The sequence below is a fragment of the Rhinolophus hipposideros genome (assembly GCF_964194185.1).
Source record: "Rhinolophus hipposideros genome assembly, chromosome: 8".
In the NCBI taxonomy this organism is placed as follows: domain Eukaryota; kingdom Metazoa; phylum Chordata; class Mammalia; order Chiroptera; family Rhinolophidae; genus Rhinolophus; species Rhinolophus hipposideros.
Window position 1 is genome coordinate 50,168,710 of NC_138054.1, and position 15,009 is coordinate 50,183,718.

At 35.1% G+C, this 15,009-nt stretch overlaps 1 protein-coding gene across 10 annotated transcripts in view; it reads left to right on the forward strand.

Annotated features, from left to right (window-relative positions):
• Positions 1–15,009, forward strand: part of DOCK7 (dedicator of cytokinesis 7) — a 185,012-nt gene that overhangs the window by 14,695 nt on the left and 155,308 nt on the right. For all 10 annotated transcript variants that reach the window (XR_013993811.1, XM_081056499.1, XM_081056491.1 and 7 more), the window contains exons 2-4: positions 6,764–6,869; positions 12,618–12,793; positions 12,983–13,051. Coding sequence is in view for 9 of the 10 variants with exons in the window: in XM_081056499.1 (XP_080912625.1) it covers positions 6,764–6,869; positions 12,618–12,793; positions 12,983–13,051 (351 nt within the window). In the remaining variant the exon portion in view is untranslated. The remainder of the gene's footprint in view (positions 1–6,763; positions 6,870–12,617; positions 12,794–12,982; positions 13,052–15,009) is intronic.

The window sequence follows — 15,009 nt, forward strand, 5'->3', positions numbered from 1 at the left end:
TTTCTCCATATTGAAAAATCTTTCCTCTGCTTCTTGTATTAACTTCATCTGCGTAATTGTGGAGCTTGAAAGTAGTTCTGGAACAAGCCCTTTGCAGATATGTTAAAGATATATTAGAAACTACTTTGGGATATGTAAACATGTTATATATCTTGTTAAAAAATTGTTTTAAAAAGTTTCAGTAGTTTTTTACCTTACCAGTTAACACAATGGGATAATAATGGTATCAGTTAGGCTTGTAAAGAAAAGGTTATACATTTAGAAATCTTCTGTGGATTGAAATTCCCCCCTCTCCCAGGAAATATTTACTTGACTATTTGACAGTAATAGATAAAAAGGCATACTTTCTTGTCCCTTTCCAACCCATTTGAAACCAATACTTATAGTTTACTCTAAAAAGCATTTACGAAGTTCACATACTAGGTAGTCTGTGAATTCATTCTTATTACCTACCCACTTTTCTCTTTCTCTACTCTTACACCTGTCTCTCCATATTTCTTTCTCCCTCTCCCTCCTTCTTTCTTTCTGTCCTTCCCTCCTGGAAGCTCACATCAGTTCCATTCTAGCATTCTTACTGAACTGCTTTTTTTTGGGAGAGGAGCTATGAGTTTCTTTTTATCCCGTTTTTCCACTGACTGTAGCTTTGTAAACATTTTTTTAAGCACCCAGTATGTTCTAGGCACTCTGCTAGAGGGTGCAAAGGTAAATAAGATGAAGGCCCACTTTTTAATTGCTTAGTTCCTTGCAAGGAAATAGGTAAATACAGAGGGTGCCAAGAATGTGTACACATTTTAACAAAGGAAAATTGTGTTCAAGTTGTAATACTTAATATATACCCATAACAAAAGATGAATACAAATCACGTTTGACTTCTGCAGTTACAAGAGGTGCTCAAAGTGGTTACCATCAGCATCAGACACTTCTGATTACAGCAAACTACTGCTTGAGCAACGTTGACCGAAGTGCCCATTTGTATACAAGTTTTGGCACCCACCGGATATTTCAAAACAATTTGATAGATGCCACGATTAAAGTATTGTTCAATTATCATAATGAGATAGTTCTTGATAGAAAGGGCCACCAGACAGAGTTAAAGAATATACATTTTCTTTAATAGCAGAAATTAACCTGATTTAAGACATTTGTACAAAATAAGATAGCATAACGTAACTCCAGTCTGAAGTGAAGTGTCCTTGTTCTTCCTGATTCCTCAAGGAGGTTGCAGAGGTGCCTCTGACTAGTGAGAGTGCCAGGCCTGAGAAGACAAAACCTTGATACTTCACTGTACCTTCCCCCCACACCAAATTTTATATTTGAAGGTTGCATCATTACTGTTTCAGAAAAACTGACTTTACAATTTCTGTGCTGCTTTTAAAGAGAATGTTTATGAGGGGCTTTCCGAAAGCAGTCTGGCTAGTCTGCTGCCTGGCTGAACTAGCCTCCTAGAATCTCCATTTCTTTGAATGTGTATGGATAAACACGGAGTGCTTACAAAGCACAGAGGAGTATCTAATCTGAGTGAAACAGAACAGAAATCATCAGGCAGGGCTTTACGGAGTCTGGGATCTATCTCTTATAGAGTATTTGCCTCATCTGTACTTCATATTTAATTTGCTAGTTTTCCCCATTAAGGCAAAGTAATAATAACTGAAGAGTTTTAAGCTAAATTACAGACATCATTTGCGTCTATAAAATATAAGGACATTTTCCTGTATTACTGTAATACTGTTTTCACATATTAAAAACACACACACAATATTTCTTAATTATATAATACTTTGTGTTCTAATTTCTCATTATGTCCAGAAATTTTTTTGTAGCTGGTTTGTTCAAACCAGGATCTAAGAACCATTCGTTGTATTTGGTCATATCTAAGACATTTTTTTCCCCTTTAAATAGACTTTATTTTTTACTGTTAAGTCCTTTTTATGCTAAAGCTTAGCCGCCTGCCTGCCTCCTTCTTTCCCTCCTTCCCTCCCTTCCTTCCCTCCTTCCTTCCCTCTCCCTCTCGCTCCTGTTCCCCCTCTCCCCCTCCCATTTTGCCACTCCCCCCTCCCTCCTTCCCTCACTTTCTCTCTCACTTTGACTTGTTGAACAGACTTGACATACAGAATAACCTGCCTTCTGGTATTAGTTTGATTGCTTCCTGGGTATTAACTTGTTACATTGTTGTCTGTATTTCCTGTAAATTGTAGATATGTTAGATGTACAGGTTTGATTCAATTCAGGTTAAACGTTTTTGGCACAAATACTTAGTAGGTGATATAATGTTGTGTTACTTTATTATTTTCTTTATTTTGCTTCTCTTTATACCAATGGTAGAACTCTGATTCCACCCATCAATCACCAGTCTTCAACTTGGATAGTAACAGCAGTGGAGTATCAGCTGTTCTTGTCCTTTTTCTTTTGGGGATTTTTAAGCTAGCCCTTTTTTGCCTTGTCTTTGATGTACTTACCCTTACCTGGTATATTCCATGGCATATTATCTTACCCTTCACTTCTCCACTGACTTCTATGTTAGATATACACAGTGCCAGTTCCAAAAGATCTTGTTCTCTTGTTTGACATATTACATTGCAGATATTTTTTGGTGACCTTATAGGAGTAGCTCAACTAAACACTTTTAGTGTAAACTCTCGTTACTCACTTTTACTCATGCTTTACCTCTGGCCCCATTAAGAATGACTAGAGATAAGAGAGGGACAGATGAGTCATTAGAAATCATGATTGGATGGGGCATCTGATAGTGGAAGGAAGTTAGAGGAAAGGCTAAAGGCAACATAATTTTCTCTCAGGATGTGGGTCCTTTGTTGGTTATTTCCAACATCCTATGGTGAATGGACTTAGGGAGTGCTTTCTTTTGTGAAAACTCTAATACATATTGACATAGTTGAGGGAGTTGGTGGAAAAGGAGAGTTGATAAAGAGAGAAATAGGTCAAATATTGGATCGTGTTCTTTTGGGAGGGGAAGAAGATATTCTCTTATTATCATTTAGGAGCACAAGTAATTATGGGATTTTTGACCTACTCTTCTTTCCACTTTCCAGTTGGTATTAATAGCTTATTAGAACTAAAAAAGACTTATATTACTTCACTACTATAGGAGCTATCACTAAGTATAGGAAAAGTTGTTATCAGAAAAAGTAATCTATGATAAAGAATTTTAACTGTTATCAGGAACTATATTCGTCACATTGCTTGTCTTTCCATGCTTTGGACTATAATATGATTATAAGAGGTACTGTTTTTATTTGGGAAAATTTCCTCACTACCATTTGATGAAATCTTTTTATGTAGAGGATCTCAGTATACGTACATTCCTTGTCTGGGTTGCAGATATTTTTATTGCTATTATAGCTCGGTTTGGAAATGGTTCTTATTTTCAATTACTGATTTTCTTTTGGGGGGAAATTATATCATGTAGAAAGAAGACATATTTGTAACATGGGGATTATCTTTAGTATGTCTGTTGCTAAACAAAAAATTGTCTCTTTCTGAAGTAGTCATATTTATTTTAAGTTTTACTTTTTAACATCTGAAATCAGAGTATGTCTTCCAATTAATTGGTAATGTGATGGTTAATTGGCAGGTTTTTTTCTTTTTTAGCTGTACATGACTGAATGGCACCTCTCAACAATTAGTGACATCATTAATTTGATGCAATACAGCAGTTTACAATTCTGATTACTCATGCTTTGCCCCAGAAGCAGTGAGATAGTGCTGAGGTTGGTAGATTGAGTTGAGTAGCAGCACTGGAGAAGGTAGACATAGAAATTTGTTCTTTGTCTCTGTTTTTAAAGGCTTTGTCATATTCTCATAATGTCTTGACGAAAGGATCAGGAGGCTATAAGGTCTTTAAACATATTAATAATAATGAATGCTCACGGCATACAGATTTCATTAAAAGACCTAAGGGGAGTCCTGAACTGAAATGAATGTTTCTGTCTTTTCACATCCAGAAGCTTTACAGAATCTGCCCTTTGCCTTCTCAATCTGTATTATGCCACTCAAAGATTTTATTCCTTCTCTAGTTTTCATCTCTAACCTCTAGTCATTTTCTTCATGCTCTTTTTTCTTCCCTTTTCTGTTCCGTATTAGCCTTGTTGATTTATTTACTTACTTTTTAATTAGTAGAGTTTTTGGGGGAGCAGTTTTAGGTTTAAAGAAAAATGAGTAGAAAGTACAGACAGTTCCCATATATGCTCCTCCACAGAGTTTCTTCTGTTGACCTATTGCATTGTGTGGTACATTTGTGGTAATTGATGAACCAATATTGATACAGTATTATTATTAACTAAGTGCATAGATTACATTAGGCTTAGCTTTGTGTTGTATATTCTGTAGGTGTTGACAAATGTGTAACAACATGTATCCACCATTAGAGTGTCATATAGAATGGTTTCACTGCTCTAAAAATCCCCTGTGCACTGCTTATTCATCCCTTCCTTTTCCTACGCACCCCCCCCCCCCCCCCGCAACTCCTGGCAACCACTGGTCTTTATTGTTGCCATAATTTTTACTTTTCTAGAATGTGATATAGTTGAAATCATATCTTGAGCCTTAAAAAATGATAACTTTTTACCTTTGTGTCAAAAATTTCTGATTGAGTATGTAGCCTTTTCAGATTGGCTGTCACTTAGCAGTATTCCTTTAAGGTTCTTCCATGTCTTTTTATGGCCACAGTTTGTTTATCCATTTACCTATTGAAGGACATCCTGGTTACTTCCAAGTTTTGGCAATTATGAATAACAAATTAGCCTTTTATAAAATACAAATATTGATCTTAAAGTACCTTAAGTTACCCATAAGAAAGAGTTAAGCTAATTCAGTATCTTGAGCCTTAAAGAATGATAACTCTTCTACCTTTGTATAAAAAAATTTCTGACTGAATAGTTGGCTCATATTAATGCTCAGTGTTGAATGATTGAATATGCAAAAGGCGAGAGGTATGGAAGAGAAGAAGGGGAGAAAAGATTGTATCAAAAATCTGGATAATTTTTAGAAAATAAGATTGTTTAGAAATTCAGCTGGAAATTCTAATGGGGACCAAGATGTTCAGTGGCCTGAACTGAAGCATCAGTTTGACAACACTTCAGAACTAAAGTATCATCACGGGGTGGCTGGTGGGCTCAGTTGGTTAGAACGAGGTGCTGATAACACCAGGATTGCAGGTTCGATCCCTACATGGGCTACTATGAGTTGTGCCCTCCTTAAAAAAAAAAAAAAGAACTAAAGTATCATTGAGCTGGCCCAGAAACCAGGCCATATAAGGCCTATTTCACTTTATATGCAATGGAGTAACGATAGGAAGAAAGTAGGGTTTATTTTTTGGAAAAGAGTGAAAGAACAGAAGGGAAGTTTTATAAAATAGGGAAGTGGCTAGTTGATGTTCAAAAGATGGAGGTTAGATATTGACATCAGGAACATAATTGTACAAAGTATTTGGATAGTGGTCTTTATTTTGTATTCTTGAGTTATATTTTCTACTTAACAAAAATATTACTAATGTGAAGAAGTTATTTAGTTGCTGGACTCACTGAATATTTTGGTTTATAGTTTAGGACTCACTGAGTCCTAAACTATAGGTGAGTCAATTTAGGACTCACTGAATATTTTGGTTTATAGTTTGTGGAATCTTTGAGATTTATGAGCCATACAGTCATTTGATTATTTAAAATATTTTTGTTTTAGAAATGCTATTTAAGTAAATGTGTAATACGAGTATACCCCCAGGGGTCAACAACCAATTTGAAATTGTGGAATTTCTAAACTCTAATCTTGTTTCAAATAAAGACTTGTCTGTCAAGTTATGTTATGTTAATGCCTTAATGGTTTACCTCATTTGTCAATAAGTTCAGTAATACTATATATTTCATAGGGCTAAACATTCACCTATTTTGGGTGCCATTTGCTAAATGTTTTAGGGAACACAGGATGAATGAAACCACTGCCTCTGTTTATATAGAACATACATGAAATGTGAAAAAAATAACAGGAAGGAAGAAAATGCAAGTTAGGTTATGATAAATGCTCTAAGGGTTTTAAAGAAGGGTGTTATTATTTTTAGTTGTGGTGAGTCAAACCAGTTGTGTGTGTAGAAGTCTTGGCATTGGAGTCTTAGCCTTAAAACTGGTTAAGAACTGAATTTGTGGATACAGAAGAGAAACCAGCATTCTAGAAAGCAATTTAAAACTCAATGACAAGAATTTGGGAAAAGATATGTAAGTCTAGAAAGGTGATTAGTGTCAGATTATGGAAAAACATTAATGCCACTGTAAGGACTTTTTTTTATCAGTTAAGTAAAAATAGGGAATACTTTTCTGGAGTATGAATGAGGAACTAGTAATATTAGAAAGGAAAAAAGAAGATTTTTGCTTCTTAATTGTTACCACATGTTGATTTGTTCATAAAGTATTTTAGAATTCATTTTATATCCTTAAAATATAGGCACTTCAATATATACATCCTTTTATAACTTCCAGCTCTATCATAAGCCAAAGTATATTCCCTGAAATGCCATAAACAAACAAACAAAAAAAGCCTAATGTCAGTTGGCTGTCACTTTTGTACCCTACATCAGCATTGTAAAGATGTCCTACTGTAATTGCACACAGTATTTACTGATACCTTATGAATTTATAGTCTTACTGATATGCTGAGGTTTTGTTCTTTAAATGAATCTTTAATATCCTTAACCTTCCTCCAATTTTAAACCTAGGTGGTTTTCTTTTTAAAAATAATGTATTTGCTTTCTTTGTTATAGAACTGTGGCTGCTGAAGTTAGGAAGCAGATATCTGGACAATACAGTGGCTCTCCCCAACTGCTCAAAAACCTCAACATTGTTGGCAATATATCCCATCATACCACAGTAAGTAGCATGTTTAAAATATGGTATGCTGCTGGTATGTTACTGAGTAACATAACAATAGAAAGACCAGTAGGCCATGGAAAAATGGTGGAAAGATAAGAGCCAGTAGATTGAGTTGCACCACTAGTTTCATAACCTTATTTGTTGTTACTTTACTCTTTCCTGAAATTTGAGTTGGGGAGCATGTTAAGCGTTGTTATAGGAGTGTTGATTTCCTAATTAATTCTGAAACTTTATAATCAGGACTTAATCAACTCTGGTATTTTAATTTTGTTTTTATATCGTTGACTTGTTGAGGAAATTGGATTAGTTACATAGAATTTCTCGCCTTTCGGATTTTATGTTTGCTTCCTTGTAGACTTATTTCTCTATCTCTTGTACTTCCTGTAAGTGATTAGATTCTGCTTCAACTTTTTTGAAATTTCTTCCTTGTAGACTTGTTTTTCTATCTTCTGCATTTCCTGTAAGTGATTAGATTCTGGTTCAACTTTTTAAAAAAACAGCTTTATTGAGATTAATTCATACCATACAATTCACCCATTTAATTTACAATTCAGTGGATTTAATATAGTCACAAATATGTGTAACCATTGCACAATTTAGAACATTTTGATCACCTCAAAAAGAGACTCTAGCTATCACCCTGTTATTGTCTTTCCTCCCAGCCCAAAACAACCCCTCATCAAAACCCAGAAGTTTTGATGGCACATTGCAAAGAATTGAGAGATCTTAATGCTAAATATGTCAGCCAAAATGTCAATGCAATGATTGCTGCAGTAAGACAAGTTCTCATATTGCTTGTGAGACATTCTGTAGTGTTTCTCTGTTGCTTCTCTTTGTCACCCTTTAATCCTGTTTACTGCCTAATCACTTACTTTCTCTTATAAAATCATGTTGCAATCTCCTCCCTTGAGTCGGTAAAAACAGGATCTTTGGAGTCTTGTAAGCGGCTCATCACCACATCCCATGACTAAACCAGGCAGCTGTCTCCCATGGGTATCAAAGAGTATGGAGACAGTTGTAGCAAAAACAAATCTGTTTCCTTGTTCCAGGTCTAGCTAACACTATACCTAGAAATCCAGTGACTTTCTATGTGAGTTTGGGAAACAAGATCATTTATCCTCTATATGATTTAGTAATTTTAAGAGAGTTTCATAGCTTCCTCTCCTACCCTAACACTTACTGTTGATATTGCAGGTTATTCTTTAAGGAAAGATTAATTTTGAATTTGTCATATGTAAGGACTCCCATCTTTTGTCATTATTTTCTTTGAGTATTCATTTGAGATACCTGGAATCCTGAAAGGTATACTGCCCAAAGATAATATCTGGGTGGAAAAGCATTGACTTAAAACATTTTTAAAAAATGTTCATTTAAAAATATTTCATCCATCCATCCACCCACCCACCCACCCACCCACCCACCCATCCATCCATCCATCTTGTGATATAATATATATTATATAAAACTTAGCATTGTATCCGTTTCTAAATGTATAATTCCATGGCATTAAATACATTCACAATGTTGTGCAAACCATCACCACTATCCATTTCCAGAACTTTTTTATTTTCCCAAACTGAAACCCTATACCCATTAAACAATCCCTCCCCATGGCCCCACCTCACAGTTCCTGGTAACCTCTGTTCTATTTTCTGTGTCTATGAGTTTGTATGTTCTGTGTATCTCATATAACTGGGATTGTACAATATTTGTCTTACTGTGTTTGACTTACTTCACTCAGCAAAATGTCTTCAAGGTTTATCCATGGAACGTGCTAGAATTTCACTCCTTTTTAAGGCTGAATAATATGTCATGGTGTGTGTACACCACACTTTGTTTATCCATTCATCTGTTAACGGACATTGGGTTGTTTCCACCTTTTGGCTATTGGTAATAACACTGCCATGAACATAACTGTACAAAATCTGATCGAATGTCCATTTAGATTTTTGGGGGGTGTATACCTAGAAGTGAAATTGGTGGATCATATGGTAATTCTGTGTTTTTTGGTATTTTTTTTTCAGAACCACCAAACTTTTCCACTAGCAACTGCACCATTTTACATTCCCACCAGCAATGCACAAGGCTTCCAACTTCTCCACATTCTCTCCTACACTTGCTGTTTTCCATTTTTTAAAGTAATAGCCATCATAATGGATGTGAAGTAGTATCACGTTTTTGATTTGCATTTCCCTCATCCCACAAATTTTGTTATGTTGTATTTTCATGTAGTTCAAAGTATTTTTTAAATTTCACTTTTCAGACTTCTGTGATTCATGGTTTATTTGGAAGTGTGTTGTTTCGCATCCAAGTGTTTGGAGATTTTTCTGTTATCTGTTGCTAATTTCCAGTTCGATTACATTATGCTTAGAGAATACACTGTATGGTTTCTGTTCTTTTTTAAGTTTGTTGTGGTTTGTTTTGTGGGTCAGGATATGGTCTGGTTTGGTATATGCTGTTTTGGACTTATTTTGAAAAGAGTGTTTATGCTGTTGTCATTGAGTGGACTATTCTATAAATGTCATTAGATCATGCTAATTAATGGTGCTTTTGAGTTTTACCATATCCTTGTTGATTTTCTTTCTGCTTGTCTTTCAGTTGTTGAGAGAAATGACTTGACGTCTCCAGCTATAACTGTAGATATATCTTATTTCTCCTTTTAGTTATATCAGTTTTTGTTTCACATAATATACGTTAAAAATGTCAGACAGTTAAGTTCGTGAATTTTCCACTGTGTGCTTACACAAACTTAATTGTTTGCCTAGCATATAGCTCTGTTTTTTGGTACAGACACATTTAAGATGGCTATGCCTTCTTGGTGGATCATACTTGTTATCATCCAGTAATGTCTCTCTTTATATATTACTTTTTATTATTTTGCTCTTAAGTGTACTTTATCTGATACTAAGATAGCCACTCTGCTTTCTTTTGATTAAGGTATGCATGGTATATCTATTTCAATCCTTTTATTTTCGACCTCTTTATTTTGTCTTATTTGAAGTGGGTTTTTTGTATACTATACATATAGGTCATGTTTTTAAATCCATTCTGTAATGTCTTATCTTTTTTTTCTCTTTCTTTTGGTGTATGTAGACCATTTAGATATAATAATGTTATTGTTCTGCAAGGGCTTTAACCTGCCATTTCACTTTTGTTTGTTCCGGTTTTTGTGTCTGTATTTTCTTTTTCTTGCCTTTGTGTGAGTTACCGGAAGCATTTTTTAGAATTCCATTTTGATTTATCTGTAATGTTATGAGTGCATATCTTTGTATACCTGTTTTGTGGTTTCTTAAGGTATTATATGTACATATTACACTACTGATGATGACATTTTGCCCATCAGAGTGAAGTGTGGAAGTCTTATGTGCCTTTTTGTCCTTTTACCCTCTAGGTATTAGATAATATATAGACCTCCTCCGACACTGCCCCAGCAGTAAGGAGAAGGGGTGCTTTGTTTCTGCTGCATAGGCGTGCATATCCAGATTCCCTGTGTGGTCTCCAATGACACTGTGGGAGTAGGGGGCTCATTACCTCCCAGTAGGTATGAAAGTCCCAGCTCCCCGCTCTAACTTTTCTGACCCCACGCTGGTGGGAGTGTTGGTATGCTTTGTTACAGCTCGGTGAGGGTGAAGTCTAGCTCCCCACGTGGACTTTGCTGGTATGGATATGACTGGGACCGCAGTTTTCCATGTGATGTTTAGCTCGAGTTAGAGCTGTTATTGTCTGAAAGTTTCTATTGTGCTGGACTGTCCTTTTCTTGGTCCTTTTGGCTCGGGAGAATAGGCTTTTGTTGGTTTTTTTTTTCTTTTGTGTTTTTTTCCTGTGCTCCTTGGTGTTTCTGGGTCGCCAGCTTCTGTAGCTCCAAGTCTGGAATATATAAGGCAAAAAGAAATTTTAGGCAACTCACTTTTGTGCCTTTCCTTGAGTCCCAAGGTCCCTGCTGGTCTGCCTTTTTTCCTCCGCCTTTCAGAGTCTTCTTATGTTTATTTTATATATAGTATCCTGGGTTTGTAGTTGTAATTAGTGGGAAGAATAGAGAAAAGTATGTCAACTCCATCATCCCAAAAGTGGAAGTTCTCCCTAGTGACTCTTGCTGTTGAGTGCTTTTTCACTGCTGACTGGCAAGTCTTTTTCCCAGCTCCCCCATATAGATACCAAATTATTCCAGCAATACTGGTTGAAAAAGATTTTCCTTTTCCTATTGAATTGCTTCTTTTCCTCTGTTAAGAACATCATGATAGTGTATTATATAATTAATAGAATAGGCAAGATAGAATGCTTATAAGTGGAAAACCCATGAATTTTAGAGTTTGAAGATTCATTTTTAAAATTTGCTCTATCATTTTGTGACTATTTTATTTTCAGAAGTTGTTTAACTCTTTGAGCACAAATACCTTTATTTGTAGAACTAAAATAGTAATTATCTATTCGGAGGAGGTTTAAGTGAGAAAACAATGATAATAATAATACCTATTATCTTTTGAGTGTTTATGATGTACTAGTCATTCATTATTTTACTTAACATCTTTAAAATGTTGTTGCTCTACCTGTTACTAGTTGTTCAGTCCAAGAAGCGTAGATTAAAGGACCTTCTTTTTAGTAACATATACCTGCACAAAGACAGGTCTCAGTGTTTTTACCAGTTGAACATCTTGAGAAATAACATATTTTTGTTTTCATTGGTCCACAGCTGCACATTTGTTATATAACCCTTCAGGTTTTGCCTCAATATTTTTTTCTTTCTTGAGTTAGACAAGAAGTGAGATGTCATACTAAAAAGTATATTTTCAGCTTGGCTCAGGAATGCCTTGGCTATTATGTACTAGTTTCCTTCCGTTGCTGTAATAAATTACCATAAACAGTGTGGCTTAAAACAAAAGAAACTTATTTTCTCACAGTGTTAAAACCCAAAAGTCTGAAATGAGCATTAATGGGATAAAATCAATGTTTTGGCAAGGCCACACTCCCGTTGGGGGCTCTAGAAGAGAATTAATTTCTTGCCTTTTCCAGATTCTGGTGGTTGCTTGTCACCGTGATATCACTTTCATCTTTAAGGCCAGAATCTTCAGATCTCTCTTTGCTATGTCGTGATATGGCTTTCTCCTTTGTGTGGCCCAAATCTCCCTCTGTCTCCATATAAGGATGTATATGATGGACCCCATTTAGGACCCACTCAGATCATTCAGGATAATTTTCCCATTTTAAGACCCTGAATCATATCTTCAAATGTCTTTTTTTTTTAATCTTAATTTTTTGCCACGAAGGGTTCATGGTTTGGGATGTGGAGATCTTTTGGAAAGCCATTTTTCACCCTACCACAGTCGGTTTATATATTTCTACGAGGATAGTCAGAAATAACAACAAATAAAAGTTCTGTTTAGAAACTTAGCAATGAAAATTCTGAAGACATAAAGTAAAAAGAATTCCTCCAATGAATATTTTGTCACTGTAAAGTATGATGAAGCCATTAGTTATCATTACTGTCTTCACATGAGAAGTTATGGGTAAAATCTAAGCCAGAACATTAAGGAGAGTATGACCCAAAGCATGAAGGAGTATTAGAAGGTCCACATCTTGTGGTTTCTTTAGTGCACCTGGATGAATATCTGTTGAAATTTTAGAAGTAACTAGATTAAAACATACTATATTTTAAAAAATAATACATTTCTGTGCTTAAATTTTTAAAATGCTTACCTTCATCTCTCCCTTGCCATTTACCTCTCACCCCCACCTCCCTGTGTGAAGGTGCCCCTTACGGAAGCCGTGGATCCAGTGGATTTGGAAGATTACCTCCATGCTCATCCTTTACCTGTGGATTCTGGGCCTTTAAGGGATTTGATTGAATTCCCTCCAGATGATATTGAAGTTGTTTATAGTCCTAGGGACTGCAGAACCCTCGTTTCAGCTGTACCTGAAGAAAGGTAAGGGGACACTTAACCTATTTTTGGTTTCAGTGTAACCGTAGAAAGGCTACTTCCCATTATTTTATTTAGATCCTATTTCTTCTGGTGGTGGTATTTCCTATTATATGAACAAGGTGTGTAGCAAGCTAATTCACAAACAAATGCTTTCCTGTCTAAATTACAAATGCATTTTCTTTTTTACAATAGTGAAATGGATCCACATGTTAGAGATTGTATAAGAAGTTATACAGAAGACTGGGCAATTGTGATCAGAAAGTAAGTTTTATGTTTATTGTAACATTTAAAAATACTGAGTAGTATCTGTAAATGGATTAAGGTAGATTAATAATAATTATGAGACCTGAAAATTTAAACAAATAACTGAAGAAACAAAAGAAGAACTTTTGTATATAACTGTCTTCTCTTTAGGCGTTCCACAATTACTTTTACTTACTTTTTTTTATAAAAATAATAGGTTTGTGGGGATAGTATTTCTATGTTATATCATAATCATTAATAACTAATGATATATAATGATAATGATTTGTAGTCTAATTCTTTTGGGAAATCATGGGTAGATATTAATGAATAATTTGTGTTACTCAAAAAGAATCCATTTTTGAAAGTTAAATAGTTAAGTTGAATTTAATAGCCAGTTTTCCAGATCATGCTATTTGAAAGATCTCTGCTCTTTATTAACAAACTAAATACAAGTCCTTGACCTATATATCCAATTAGATAAATATTTTTAAAAAATAGTGTTTTATTCTATCACAAAATTTATTTTTCTAATGGACGGTTTTGAAATATTACGTTAGATTAAAAAATAAAATAAAATTACTTTTCCTTTGCTAATTGCATAATGAAGAGAAAGGTCTTCATAATGAATTTTTTTGACCTTATTTTATTTTTCTAAAGGAAATACAATGACTGAAGTAGTGGAGCATTCGATTATGACATTGTCGTTTTCAGAAATTAAGTAATCTGTGCTAAATTATACTAGCAACAGTGATGTATCCATTGCTTGTTGTTTCGCCCTTATGGCTGCTGTCTTATTTTACTGAGTTTAATAATGTGCTAAGCATCACTCTTGGGTATACTGCTGACATGCTTTTTACTTGTAGTGTGACCTAATAAAAGCACAGTCTGCTCGCTACTCTTTATAAAGAAGAGCTGTTTTTATGAACTTAACACTTGTGATAAGTATTTCAATAGCTAGATTTTAGACATTACTGAAGAAAACTATTCCTTTGTTAGATAACGCAAAAGTGTTTTCTATGCATGAATGCTGGAAACTTATAAAATAATCAGAAATCTTAATAAAAAGAGTAGTTGCAAAATAAACTTCAGAGTCACGGAATCTGCTACTCAGTTCTGATCATGGGGTTGCTGACCTTGATTTAGGCAGGAGGGTAAGGCAGTTAACATTTATGTTTATTTCCTGTGTGCTGGCCACTTTATTGGCGCTTTACATTCATCTCATTGAAGGTTCCAACAGAAAAGGTAGCTCAGGCTTAGAGTAGTTAAGTACATTCTTTGAAGTCCCACAGCCAACAAAAGGAATAGCTAGATTAGAATAGAGGGACATCAGATTCTAAAGCTTATACTTTTTCTGTTATACTAGATGTTACTTATTATCTGTGTTGACAAAAAGGGTACTTTTGGTAGACTAGAAGTTTTAGTTAAAGTATCCTTGAAAGATAGAAAAGTGGGGTGATTGGAACATAAGAGAAAACCACAGTACAGATTAATAATCTAAGGAGAAGATATAGGCTAAAGCTTCAGTAGTGCTTTAAGCTCAGAAGCAGTGAATACAGGCAATGGAAGGGGGCCCTGGGGGAACTGGTCTACATCTGGTTACTTTGAAACCCCCTGTACCATGTGTCCACAGCAGTGGCAACAGAGGTATCTGACTTTTTAAAGATCAGTAATTATGGGGGCTTGAGTTGATAGTGTAGTGACCAGGGAGGACATATGTTGGAAGAAGCAGCCTTTCTATACAGAACATTAGGTACTGGCATACTGCCCGGCAGCATGATTTGCCCCTTTTCCACAACCATCGGATATGGGTTGGACTGAGCAGATACAGTATTTCCAGACAGATATGGGAATACAAATTCAAAAATGAGCCTAGAACCAAGACTTGCCAACTATTTGATGAAAACTATTACACTTGAAAATGGATTATCAAACTACAAATTAAAGAAATAACAATTAGGAAACAGTTAATAGAA